Source organism: Rhineura floridana, chromosome 11 (genome assembly GCF_030035675.1).
Source record: "Rhineura floridana isolate rRhiFlo1 chromosome 11, rRhiFlo1.hap2, whole genome shotgun sequence".
Lineage (NCBI taxonomy): Eukaryota > Metazoa > Chordata > Lepidosauria > Squamata > Rhineuridae > Rhineura > Rhineura floridana.
This window is the reverse complement of record NC_084490.1, coordinates 22680698-22694107: the sequence shown is the minus strand read 5'-3', so window position 1 is coordinate 22694107 and position 13410 is coordinate 22680698. Positions and strand designations below refer to the sequence as shown.

The window sequence follows — 13410 nt, the reverse complement described above, 5'->3', positions numbered from 1 at the left end:
ATATCAAGTACCAAATGCATTGCCAAGTCAAGCCAGGTTCTAGAATGTGTGGGTTGGCAGATCAGCAGCTTTGCCATGTCCCATGTTCATCTCCCAGCTCAGCTCTACTCACATCCAATAACGCTTAAGCAAATGACTGTCTTAAGCATTTTGATATGAATAGTTACCATAAAGTGCCATTTTCTGGTGCAAGGCATTATAACAGGGTAGTTATCCATTTTAGGAAGAATTCCACTCATAAAATATCAGAGAAACACAATCTGAATACCCCTTCCACAAACACACCAAACCCTTTTGGTCTTTCAGGAGAATACATTTTGGATACACCAGGAGACACTGTTTGGTGAAATCCATCTACAAATTAATAGCAGAATTCCTGTCTCTTGTGGTTAAAAACAATACTTCTAACGTTATTTATTTGGTTTTATTGCCAGGCCGATTTTAGTGCCTCAAGGGAGATAACCAGGGCTTAATGTGGTGCCAGAGCTGATAAAACCTACCTCAGAGTTCCACATGGTTCATGGGACCAGGCTTTCATTACTACTGATTAAAAAACAACAACAGGTACACAGTTAGTGGCTCTCTGCATATATTTAGAGACACTCTTATTCATGTGTTCAAAAACCATGCCTTGACACTTGGAAACAGGCCCTTGGGCTTCAGCAATGGTGAGCTTTGATGCAAAATAATACCTGAGGAAAAATATTTCAGTATTCATGATTACAGCTGGTGTGTGTGAGAGAGAGTGAGTGAGTGAGTGAGTGAGTGTGAGAGAGAGAGAGAGAGAGAGAGAGAGAGAGAGATCACTATTTCCATTTTACAGACATGGTAAATGAAGACTGATAGACAATAATTTGCTCAGGCAGAAGTGGCATGAGCCCATCTTTGGCACCTGAGGCAGAAAATCCAAGAAGCAGCCCACCAACACCACCACTGTGGTAAAGACAGTGATAAAATAAATAATTGATAATGTATTGCCCTTTAATGATACCCCAGGATCTGTCACCTAACGTGGACTTTGTTACCTTCCAAGCATGGCTCAGTTAATTCATAGCTGTATTTTGGTTTCTTGGGTCATAGCACCGCAGAGCTCTGTTTAATAATGGCTGGGAGAAAAAACTGCTGAAGGGGAATGGGGACATTCAGGTGAGGTTTCAGAAACATTGGCAGACAAGGGTTGCCATGTGACTGGTACCGTTCTGGCCTGCATAGTTTTTTAAAGGCTCAGACAGTTACCGGTTTACCCAATGAAAAGGCCAGTAATTCTGAGCCAGGCCTGGTTATCCTTCTGGCCTGCCTAGCAAACCAGCACTATAGTAGCAACTGCAGCTGTCACAGCGCCAATCCATTAAGATGGCAGAAGAGAAGGTCTGAACTGTGACCCTTTCATCCAAAATTGATCAACACTTCTTTTAGGGCTGTTTCTGCTCTGTTAAAGGGCAGGATGTGGCACTTAGACTGAGCCCAGATGCTTTCCTCCAACTCCAAAAAGAAAATTGCTTGGACTTGGACACCTTTTGGCTGCTTCACACAGTCTGAGACATTGCAAGTGGAACGTGTGGGTGACTGATGTATTGAAAGGTTTGCCAGAACCATGATCAAAGAAAAAAAGGGGGATTTCCAAACTCCACCCCACTGAGTCAGACCAAGTGCTGGGGTGTAGAGTTAATGACAACAGGGAAGATGCTTTCACATCTGCAACTGCCCTTCCTGTTGACTTTTTTTAAAAGAACCATTTTGTTCCTGAACCCTAAAATTTCCCAATCCTTGGGGAGCAGAACCCGTAGAGATCCCAGCACTCATCAAGAGGGGCTCACAGACCACCCACAAGGTCACTACAGACCTCCCACACAGCCAATCACATTTTGAGCTCTAGAAATCAGTCACTCCTCATCCTTAAGGTGGAACCCTCATCCCAGATGCTCTTAGCCAGTTGGAACCATGGACCCCAGTAATCGCACAACATAATTGCAATCTTAGCCAACGGGAACGACGAACCTCAATAATTGCATGAAGTAATTGCAGTCTTAACCAATCAGGATCTACAACCAACATTCCTGGGGCCAATGGGTGAGGCACATTGCTGCTACCCAGCCAGTCCAGATATACATCTAGTCCACCTCCGAGACAGGTAAACTGGGTGCATCCAAGGCAGCAGAAGGAGACATTGCTGGAGGTTGCAAAGGGCTGACTGAAGATGGGAGGACGAGTCTGGGTCATGATGCTGCTGCTGGCGATTGGGGTTCAAGGGATGATCCGGTGAGTGAATGCAAGATGTTTATTAAACTCCCTGGCAGAGGGGCTAATAGGGTAACAGTTTGGCTCCTATATGGAATGACAGTGTTATTGATTTAGGGGTCAAGGCCAGAGATCCTCCTGTAGACCTCCTGCTTAATTTGAAGCATATGGTGGTGTGATGTATAGCTTGAGTTTTCAGAAAGAGGCATACAGTCAAATGAAAGGGACACAGCTCAGTGGCAGAACACATGCTTTGCATGCAGAAGGTCCCAGGTTCTACCCCAGGAAGAGCTGGGAATGTCCCCAGCCTGAAACCCTGGAGAGCCACTGCTACTCAGAGTAGACAGGACTGAGCTAGGTAGACCAATGGTCTGACTCTGTATAAGGCAGTTTCTACGTCTCCATGGAAGAGAATAGTGACTCACTCTAGAATCCAGGATTCCTGGATAGTCTGGGAGGGGAGAAGTGTCTAGTAAGTAGAATGGAAGATAAAATATCTCTTGGGATTACAAACTAGTTGGTTAAGACAGAGGGGGATGAGCTCTGAAGAGTTTATGATGGGGCAGGGATGGGGAGGCAAGATGTTTTGCTAAAGGAGGAGGATCTTGTGAATGCAGCGGCCATGTTGAGGGCTGGGCTTAGAACACCAGAGTTTTCTGGAATAAAAGTTTGGATGAAATGCTAGCTGCATACAGAGTTAAGCTGCAAATAAGATTCCCACCCTATTCCCTCTTGAAAGGTGCTGTGCCTGTAGCAACTGTGTTATAGGCAAAAATTCAACAAATGAAGCTTTCCTCCATACCTGGGAAAGCTTTGCCTGTTGAACTCATGCCTGCCAGACATCTCTTTAAAAACATAGAAGCTGAGCCAGGAGAATAGGTCACTGTTCTAGCTGGACAACTGGGATATTGGGCAGTCTAGAAAAGAAGTAGATTAACGCAGGACTTCCCATGATGATGGCAAGGGCTTTCTAGGGGTGCCTCCAGATGGATGGTATTTTGCGGGAGGAATCCGAGCACATACCAGAACAATGTTTGCACAATTAAAGTGGATTAAAGGGCTCTGCAGCGTGAATGCTCATAGTCATGTAATCGCCCCATAAATAAGAACAAATGCTTAAGAAAAACCAGACATAGTCTAACCACCATGTAAGCTTTGTGCAAGCAAATAAGGATGAATGTTGAATAAACAGGTCATCTGGAGGATCCCCTAATTTTGCCAATCTAAGTGGGGTTGTCAGTTGACCCACTCCTGTGGCTTTAACAGGAGCTTTGTCTATGGAAACCAGCAAGTGAAGGTTTTAAAGGGTTTCACAGAGCAAAATGATATTGCCTACTAATGTCTGCTGGTCAAGACTTTTGATCAATACATTTAAATCCCATCTTTCCTCCAAGGACCTCAAGGTGGCATACATTGTTCTCCACCTCCCCATTTAACACAACAACTCTGTAAGGTAGGTGAGGCTGAGAGACTGTGACTGGCCTAAGGTCACCCCAGTGAGCTTCACGGGTGCCTGGGGTTTTTAACCCTGGTTTCCCAGGCCCTTGTCCAATACTCTAACCACTGCACTACACTGTTAAAGGTGCAGGAGCAACAGAGACTGGTGGTGGTAACAATAATAATAACAATAATAATAACAATAATAATAACAACAATAACAACAACAATAACAATAATAATAATGGCATCCCTCCTACCAAGCAGAGGCAAGAGAGTTCTTTTCTAAGTGGGGATTTTTAGGTCATCAGTTTGAAGGTGAGAGTCACATGATGTCAGCTACCCTTTATCTAAAATCCATTTCCTGTCTGCAGGGCAGTTTGCCTTAGCTGCTCGTGCAAACCCCATGTGTCAGCTGTTTGTCCCTTCATTCTTCCACTTCCCAGCCCATGTAGGAATATATTAGCGCGCCCCCTCAGCAATGCTTATTAAAAGAGCCCCTGTAATTAACACACCGATACCTGGGCATCACCCAGCCGTAGGCAAAAGGGATGGGCAAGTGAGATAATTACAGATAAGCAGCATAGCTCATCGACAGACAGCGCAGGACATATGTGCCCATTACTGGAGGCTGAAATTAGAGCTGGCAGGCAACATCTCCTAGGGAGGACAAAGCCAGTGTGTCTCTTCCATAACCACCTGGGGTTGCTGATGGGCCAGCAACATTTCGGTCAGTTTCTGCCAGTCACGGAAATAGGATTGCATTTGCAAGCTGCTCTGGGTGGTTTTAAGAATAGGGTTAGGGAACCTTTTTCAGCCTGAGGGCTGCATTCCTTTCTGAGCAAACTTCTGAGGGTCACATGCCAATGGTGGGCAGGATCAGAGCACAAGCAGGTGGAGACATTAATGCAATTTTTTCATTTGTACAGTAGGCCAGTTTCCACACACACACACACACACACACACACACCTCTCTATTAAATCCCATTCCTTTCCCAAATAATATAGATGCAGGCAAATTATGATACAGATGCCTCCTCCAGGTAAATTATGATCTCTGGAATCTCACCAGCACTCTGGTTTGCAGAGTGTAAGCAAAGCTGAAGGAAAGTTTAGGGAAAGGGAGGGGAAAGGAGCAGGAGATATGGTACCTGATGCAAAAGATCCAGGGCTTGGGCCATACCAACTCTCATGGAGTTCCATGAAATCTGGAGAGTTACAGGTTCCTCATTCCTGCCTAAATAGTACAGCCAACTTTAGAGCCACACCCTACAGCTTTCCCTGTCATAGCAACTGGAGGCTGTCCAAGTTAGCAGGGAATCCTGTTCAGCTCCATGCCATGAAAAGGAGAAAGACTTAAAAGTGTGGCACCAAATGGAATGTGTTGGTCCCATCCAAAGGAATACATTGAATATATGATTGGCAACTGGAATGCATTACATTCTCCTCAGTCAGCCTACATAAAAAAGGTCACCAGCTGATTTCTGTGTATCAAACTGGATGGAAGAGACAGGAGCAGACCAGGTCATTTGTTTTCTGGTCAATTGGCAACCTTATCTCTAAAGAATCCAACTTAATCCCACAGCTCTCCTAAAAGATCCAGGAGTCCTGGGCTCTCAGATTATTGTTGTTGTTGTTATGTGCCTTCAAGTCGGTTATCTTATGGCGACCCTATGAACCAGTGACCTCCAATAGCATTTGTCATGAACCACCCTGTTCAGATCTTGTACGTTCAGGTCTGTGGCTTCCTTTATTGAATCAATCCATCTCTTGTTTTCCTTTTTTTTCTACTCTGTTTTTCCCAGCATTATTGTCTTTTCTAGTGAATCATGTCTTCTCATGATGTGTCCAAAGTATGATAACCTCAGTTTCATCATTTTAGCTTCTAGTGACAGTTCTGGTTAATTTGTTCTGACACCCAATTATTTGTCTTTTTTGCAGTCCATGGTATGCGCAAAGCTCTCCTCCAACACCACTTTTCAAATTAGTTGATTTTTCTCTTATCTGCCTTTTTCACTGTCCAACTTTCACATCCATACATAGAGATCAGGAATACCATGGTCAGATTATTATTATTGTTTAAATTATCTTAATAATTTAAGATTCTGCTCTTTCATGGATCTCAGGAATTTGAGGTATCAAAACCAGATGCCCCCCTCTCTCCATAGATAGACAGACAGATAGACAGATAGACAGATAGACAGACAGACAGATAGATAGATAGATAGATAGATAGATAGATAGATAGATAGATAGATAGATAGATAGATAGATAGATAGATAGATAGATAGATAGATAGATGCATACACCCCCATCTCCGAGCATTGTGAGACTTCCCAGGGTTTTCTATGCTTACCCACTGTTTGATTTTCTTGGAATGAAGGTCAGCGGAGACTGTGATGTCTTTAGGACAGATGGTTCTATTTACACATACATACAACCTGAACATAAGATGGAGGGGTTCTCAGCATTAACAGCCCCATAGATCTTGCCTCTCTGCTAGGCTTGTAGGGAAGTCTTCCCAGCCATAGTTTGGGATTCAGCTCGGAGAGCAAGCAAGCCTCTCTGTCTCTTTTCTAGCTTCCAGCTTCACACAGACTTACACTAACACAGAGACTGCTTCCTGGCTCCAGCCAGATGAGAGGGAAGGGATGCCCTCATAACTATGGCAACAGATCTTCTCTTAGCCACCTCCTTGCACATATAAATGGGGCACTTGACAGAGACATTGCCTCACACACTAACTTGGATAGTACTATTAGCTTAACAAAGGAAACTAGTCTACCAGTAGAGCAAGTTTCCTCCACTGCAGTTCCCACTTCCCAGATAGAGGATTCCAAATCAGAGGCTGGAAAGGGGACCCAAAGATACCATCAACACCAAAACCAGAAACCTATAACTATCACAATAGACAGACAGACAGACAGACAGACAGACAGACAGACAGATAGATAGATAGATAGATAGATAGATAGATAGATAGATAGATAGATAGATAGATAGATAGATAGATGCCTTTGCTTCTAAACTATTAAATCCCATCTCTTTCCCAAATAATCCAGGCATCCCAGGCCCCAAACCTTTGTCCGTCCTTCATCCAGGGAAAGGATTAGCCAATTGCTTCTTCAGCATAGACTACCCACCATACAGTGCCTTTGTGCATCCTCTCCCCACCTTCTTCCCACCTCCTGCTAGGGCTCCTCCAGACAATCTGCTTATTAAGCATTCATTCAGATTTGCTTGCACAAAGTTTACATGGTAGTTAGAATATGGGCGCTTCCAAATAATCTGTTTGCAGGGAGATTAGATATGTTGACTGCCTATTTAATGAGCATTCATTCTGATTTGTTTGTGGGGAGTTTAGATGACATTGCATCAAAGCAAGTATCATCTCACACTTTCCAGTTCATTTCCCTGTCACTTTCTTTAGTGCAAAAAGCTGGTTTTAGGGGATGGGGGGAAGCTGTTTTGTTGTGTAAGAGCTACAAATCATCTTTAATTGAGCAACCTGAATTTGCCAGTATGTGATTGAAAATAGGGACAGTTGGGATGCGTCATATGTCTAGTCATTATTGGGCATTCGTTCTGATTTGTTTACAGGATGGTTAAGTGACAATGAACATTCATCCTGTATTTGCATGTGGGGTGTTTACATGTCTTAATCATTGTGTTAATCATTAATTCGTCCCACGCTTTTCAATGCATTTCCCCGTAACTTTCCTAACCACCAAATGGCCAGGGGTTTTAAAAATGGATTTGTCATGCTAGGGCAACAGATCTCTTTAATCCACTCTAATTGCACAAACTGAGAATGCCTCCAGAAACTGTCAGTATTTTGCAGGAGGGATTAATTTCAAGCACATATTGGAACTTTAGGGTAAAAGAAGGGGGTCCCGTGATTAAATCCTTATGTGCCTCCTCAACTGACTCCTTCAAATTTTAGCTAAATCATGCCCACATAGTTTTCTAAAAACAATAGTTAGGGTCTGGCACAAAAGGTGGGGGTGAAAGCCCCTCTGACTGTTCCCTGAAACTTGAGCACATAGCCCCCATACCTCACTGTAATAAAACCTTAAGTATGCATACCTGAGACAATATCCACAGCCCATAGCATAAATCTGAAGCACTCACATCACTGGAGCATCCTGGGAACTGTGGTTTGTTAAGGGTGCTGGGGAAATTGTTGGTCTGGGAGGTCAGCATCGTTATCACACTACACTTCCCAGGATTCTTCAGGGGAAGCCATGACTCTTAAAATGGTATAAGAGTGCTTTAAATGTGTGGTGTGGATGTGACCAGCAAATGCACTTTCTGCCTCACCTCCATTGTGGCTGTGTATACACACTAGATATTTAAAACACATTTCTCCCTCCTCAAAATCCTTGGATCTGTTGTTTGTTAAGGGTGCTGGGTATTGTAGCTCTGTGAGAGGTAAACTACAGTTCCCAGGATTCTCCAGAGGAAATCATGTGCTTTAAATGTATGGCGTGTACATTGCTTATGACCAATTTTTAGACTGTAACTCTCTTGAGGCAGGGATTTGCCTTCCTATATTTTAGAAGGTGCCGTGCAGAATGTTGTTGATGATGGTGGTGATGATTACTAAATAGGGCAGTGTCCTCATACTGCCCTGGGCCACCTCAAAACCTTTTGCCACTTGAGGCAGAGCAGGAAATGGTGCTGCACAAGTGAAGCTATATGGCACCCAAGTCGAGCCAACTTCTTTTGGCACCTGAAAATCCTATAAGCACCTCCCTGAGGGCCCTGGCAATACGAACAGAATAATAAGAAACACTTTGTTGTCCTTTCATGGCACCTAACACCTATTGCCTGAGGCGGCCGCCTGACTCTACTTTATGGCAGGTAGAGTCTCTACCTGATACTGCCTTCTTTTTGATGACTCTCCTCTGCCTATTTTTCTCTCCTTGACAGGATCCCCTTGCAGAAGTTCCCATCAGTCCGAAATCGGTTTGGCCGCTCAGGCCTCCCTATCGCTGAGATGTTAAGGCGAGGAAGAGTCAGGGCTGGGAAGCCCCCAGTGACAACACCCGTCACCCACCAACGCCTGCACAACTACATGGATGTAAGTACCCACCAGTAGTGGTTTTGGTGCCCATTTGGGACTGGTAGGCCAGAAGGCAGGGAGACCAACAGTAAGGTGGAGCCACAAGCAAGGACAGGCAGAGCTAACTAATTCCAGTTTTGTCCTCCTCCCCCTCCCTGCTGAGTTCTAAGTAGGAGAAAGCTGCTAGGCAGAGCCAGCCCTGGAATGGTTGTAAGTAAGAAGGCAGGCAGGTCAGGGCTGGCTGAGGGCAGTTTGAGGTTGGTGGGGCAGTGACCCATTGGTCCTAATGGAGCAGTCTCCAATGGTGCCCACTAGGGTTGCCAGGTCCATGGCCCGAGACTGATCCTGTATCTTTAGGAGAAGAGAAGGTCAGCCAAGTGCAGGTGTTCTGGCAACACTGTAATGGGAAAAACCACAAGGTGGAATTCTCCCTTCCCCCTGCACAACTTTTAAAGATACAGAAGACCTCTTGGAGGCTGGGCCTGGCAACCAAGAGGTCTTTAAAAGTTGTGCAGGGGGAAGGGAGAATTCCACCTTGTGGTTTTTCCTATTACAGGGTTACAAGAACACCTGCACTTGGCTGACTTTCTCTTCTCCTAAAGATACAGGATCAATCTCAGGCCTTGAACCTGGCAACCCTAGTGCCCACTCCCATTCATTATGGTATGGATGAAAGCTAAGACTGATGGCACCTTGCACAGGTCCCCCTCAAAGCTGGCCTCACTCCTGGACAAGGGGAAGCCATTTGGGGAATTCTGTACTGACCTTTCTTCCTTCCTTCCTTCCTTCCTTCCTTTCTTTCCCATTCTACCTTAGGCCCAGTACTATGGAGAGGTCTGCATTGGAACCCCAAGCCAGTGCTTCAACGTGGTCTTTGATACTGGCTCTTCCAATCTGTGGGTGCCGTCCTCCAGATGCTGCCTCTTCCATCTGGCCTGCTGTAAGGTCCATGTTCCTCAGTTCTCAGGGAATAGAGTGGTAGCAATGGTCTAAGCGCTTCTCTACTTGTTTTTATGGATTACTCTTATTGGGTTTTGTTTAGTTTAGGAGAACCAGTGTGATATGCTGTATATCCCCTTGCACTGCGGTTCCCAAGCACCTGACAACTAGATGGCTGTTGGGTGCTTGGGAAGGTCGGTGGGACAACTGATCTGTCAATCACCTGACATCGGAACTGTCAAAACTGGCCCAGAGAAGTGGGACCAGACAAGAATCTAGCCCACTGGGCCAAAAAAGGTTCCCCACCCCGGTATAGTGGATTGGGGTCATCCATGTGTAAGGCTTAGGACAGCCTTTCCCAACCTGCTGCCCTCCAGATGTTTTGAACAACAATTTCCATCAGCCCCAGCCTGATGTGCTAGCTGGGGTCAATGGGAGCTGTAGTCCAAAACATCTGGAGGGCACTAGGTTGGAGAAGGCTGCCTAGGAGGAGTACTTCTCTTTAAAGAGGCTCCTTAAAACTCTTTCCTCTTTTAAGGAAAGGAGCATAGGGTGGGTACCAATGAAAGCTTCCCCCCTCCCAACCCTGGGGCCAATAGCTTTGGGGAGTGCTTTTCATCAGGTCTGTGGTGGTGATAGGGTTTAACTCCTCTGCCTGAGTGCCACAATCCCTGACTGCGCCCCTCCAAGCAGGCGCTCATTAAACATAATGTGTAGTTTGGCCCTAGTGTGAGTGTATGCTTTTAAATATCCAGGTGTCTCTGGATTTGTGGTTGAAGACAGGAGACAGCACATCCATCGCACCAAATATTCACACTGATTTTTAATTGTATATTTATTCCTTCTTTTATTTCCTACATTGTCTTTTATTGTATTACAATTGGAATTCTATGGAAATCATGCAGCATCAACCACAGAGCATTACAATTGCGACAACAGGCAGGAAAAAATCATTAAGTGGTCCACCCAGACCTTCAGCAAATTTAAAGTGCCCCCAGAGAGCAAAAATGTTTGGGAAGCGCACTGGCTTAGTGTTATGTCTGAATTAGTGACCATGGTTTGGTTTGCTCACACTTGTGGAAGAGGAGCAAAGTGGGTGCCATCTCCACATTCATGGTTTACTGCAATGTGCAAACACGGCTGCTATCGTGCTAATTTTAACAAAAGAAAATATGTTGCCATTTTAGCAACGTTGTTTCCTAATAAAACACTTCCAGTCACTTTTATAAAAAGATAAAATATAGGGAAAACACTGCTTAATAAAAGGATGTTATAACTTATAGTGCTATAACACTTTAGTGCTAATTTTAAAACGAGAAGAAAAGAAACTTTTACAGTCCCTGTCATTATAACAACATGTGTTTTTTCCTAATTCAAGACTTCTTATCTACACTTCTGATATATATATATAATTTATATAATTATATATAGTGTGGACAAGTTAATTGTAATTCTGCTTGTACTGTAGTTTACAGGTGAAGAATAATGGCTTATTAGTGCTAGGAGGATCCACCTAGAAGCGGCCAGGAATATATGCTGTCCTGAGAGTCTTGTGCTGAAAGACAGCTCACTAAATAAATAAATCAAGATGAACTGCCATGGATTAGCTATGATGAGGTTCCTGGGCCAGATCCAGACCCAGTTGTGGACAAGGTGTGGAGAAAGTAGTATCAAAATGGAAATGTTTCAAGTTGATTCCAACTTATGGCAACCCTATGAATAGGGTTTTAATGGTAAACAGTATTCAGAGGTCCCTTGCCTTCCTCTGAGGCTGAGAGGCAGTGACTGGCCCAAGGTCACCCAGTGAGCTTCATGGCTGTGTGGGGATTCGAACCCTGGTCTCCCAGGTCATAGCTGAGACAAAATAAAAGACAAAAGCTGTCTCTGTTGTCTTTTCAGCCCCTACTGAAGACCTTACTCTTTCAACAAACCTTTTAAGTAGATACCTTATCCCAGTCTACATCTGTATTGAAATTGTTTTTAATGTTTTGTTTTTAAGATTTTTGTAGTGCTTTATATTAATATTATTAATAATAATAATAATAATAATGATAATAATGAATATTGTTATTGTTACTTGCTGGCAAGGCATTTTAAGGGCTGTGGGTTGAGGGGCTGCTTGCTGCTGCGCACTCTCTCCTCAAAATGTTGCATTGACCAGCACTCAATAAGAGGAATGAGGACTTGGATGTGACCAGCAGACTAGATCCGGAACTGGCCCAACCTCTGCTGGCTTCTTTTGACATGACATATTATTTATTTATTTATTTATTTATTTATTTAGTATCCCACCCTTCCTCCCAGAAGAGCCCAGGGTGGCAAACAAAACGACAAAACACTAAAACATCTTAAAACATCTCAAAAACAAAACATCTCAAAAACATCTCAGAAGTAAAGCAAAATTTAAAAAATATATTAAAAAGCAGTTCCGAAACACACAGACTGGTGACATCAGGTGATTCAACCAAAAGAACAATCAGGAGTGCACTCACTGAGTGTGCTCTTAATTCTTCCTTTGCAGCTGTGGCTTGAATTCAAGCTGCAGTTCCAAAGATTACTGCCAAAACCAGAACTTCCATTTGCCTTCCAGCAGGGATCAGATCCCAGTGAGGCTTGTGTTTGGTGTTGAATTTATTCAGTGCTGAATGCAAGCCTCACTTTCATCATGGATCAGCCGCACTGGAAAGCCTCCAGTTGAAGCTCTCGAATGGAGTTGATCCCTGCCAAAAGCACCGAATGCAAGCCCTGCTTTTGGCAGGGATCGGTTCCCCTCAATTGGAGGCAATTGGAGGCTCCCCAGTGGAGTCAACCCCTGTCGAAAGCAAGGCTTGCATTCAGTGCTGAATTTAAATGAACAATGGTACCAACTTTCAAAGGCAGCAAATGCAAGCTCCACTTGCAGAGGAACAATCAGAGTGCACTCTAAGGTCTCCAATAGTTCCTTTGCAACCATGACTTTATTTATACCACACATGATGCCATATAATGTTAAGTGTGGGGCAGGTGGGCATGGCTTGGGGAAAACGGGCTCACAGGCCAGAGAAGGACTCCTGGCAGGCATAATTTGAGCTGCGCACTGGACTTTTCCCCATCCATGTTGTAGAGCTCTTAGGGGAAGGTTTTTATATTGGCAACCTTGGGTGTCAATCATGAAAAGAAAGGTGGGGTATAAATATAATCATTAATAAATAAATATTCTTATCTTCTGGAAATATCATACAGCTGTTGAATGTTGACATGACATTTTCACTTGTAAGGTGACTGATACTAAGGAAAGGATGAGCTTTGATTTAAATTTATTTTTTTGTTCCTGGGATCAGGAGGCCCTAGAATTAAAACCATCCTTGTCCCACCAACAGACAGCTATTTTTTCACCCTCTCTCCTCAGGGATACATAGTCACTACCGGGGCTTTTTTTCCCTGACTCACAAGGCCAACAACTCCAAATTTGCAATACACTATGGAAGTGGGAGCCTCAATGGATTCTTGAGTGAGGATGTTCTTAAGGTGAGTACAGGTGGCTTAGATGCCTGGGTTCTCTAGGAGGAGGAATAGCTTAATCAATCAAGGAGGAAACTGCCTTGACACAAAGGCCCATTTTTCCTCCAGGCAGGAAGCATTCCTGGTGGGTTAAACAAGGGCCTAATTTGAATTTGATTTCTGTACACGCAGTGGGTGTCTGGTGGGAGGCCACATGCCAGTGAGTGCGGCTGGAGCCAGCAGTGAGTAA

General features: G+C 44.1%; 1 protein-coding gene across 1 annotated transcript in view; it reads left to right on the top strand.

Moving 5' to 3' along the window:
• The first annotated feature begins 2029 nt into the window (after positions 1 to 2029).
• The window catches only part of LOC133366654 (cathepsin D-like), a 30812-nt gene continuing 19431 nt past the window's right edge, over positions 2030 to 13410 (top strand). Inside the window, exons 1-4 of the mRNA XM_061589985.1 lie at positions 2030 to 2259; positions 8609 to 8759; positions 9558 to 9681; positions 13069 to 13187. Of these exons, the coding sequence (XP_061445969.1) occupies positions 2198 to 2259; positions 8609 to 8759; positions 9558 to 9681; positions 13069 to 13187 (456 nt within the window). The 5' untranslated portion in view covers positions 2030 to 2197. The remainder of the gene's footprint in view (positions 2260 to 8608; positions 8760 to 9557; positions 9682 to 13068; positions 13188 to 13410) is intronic.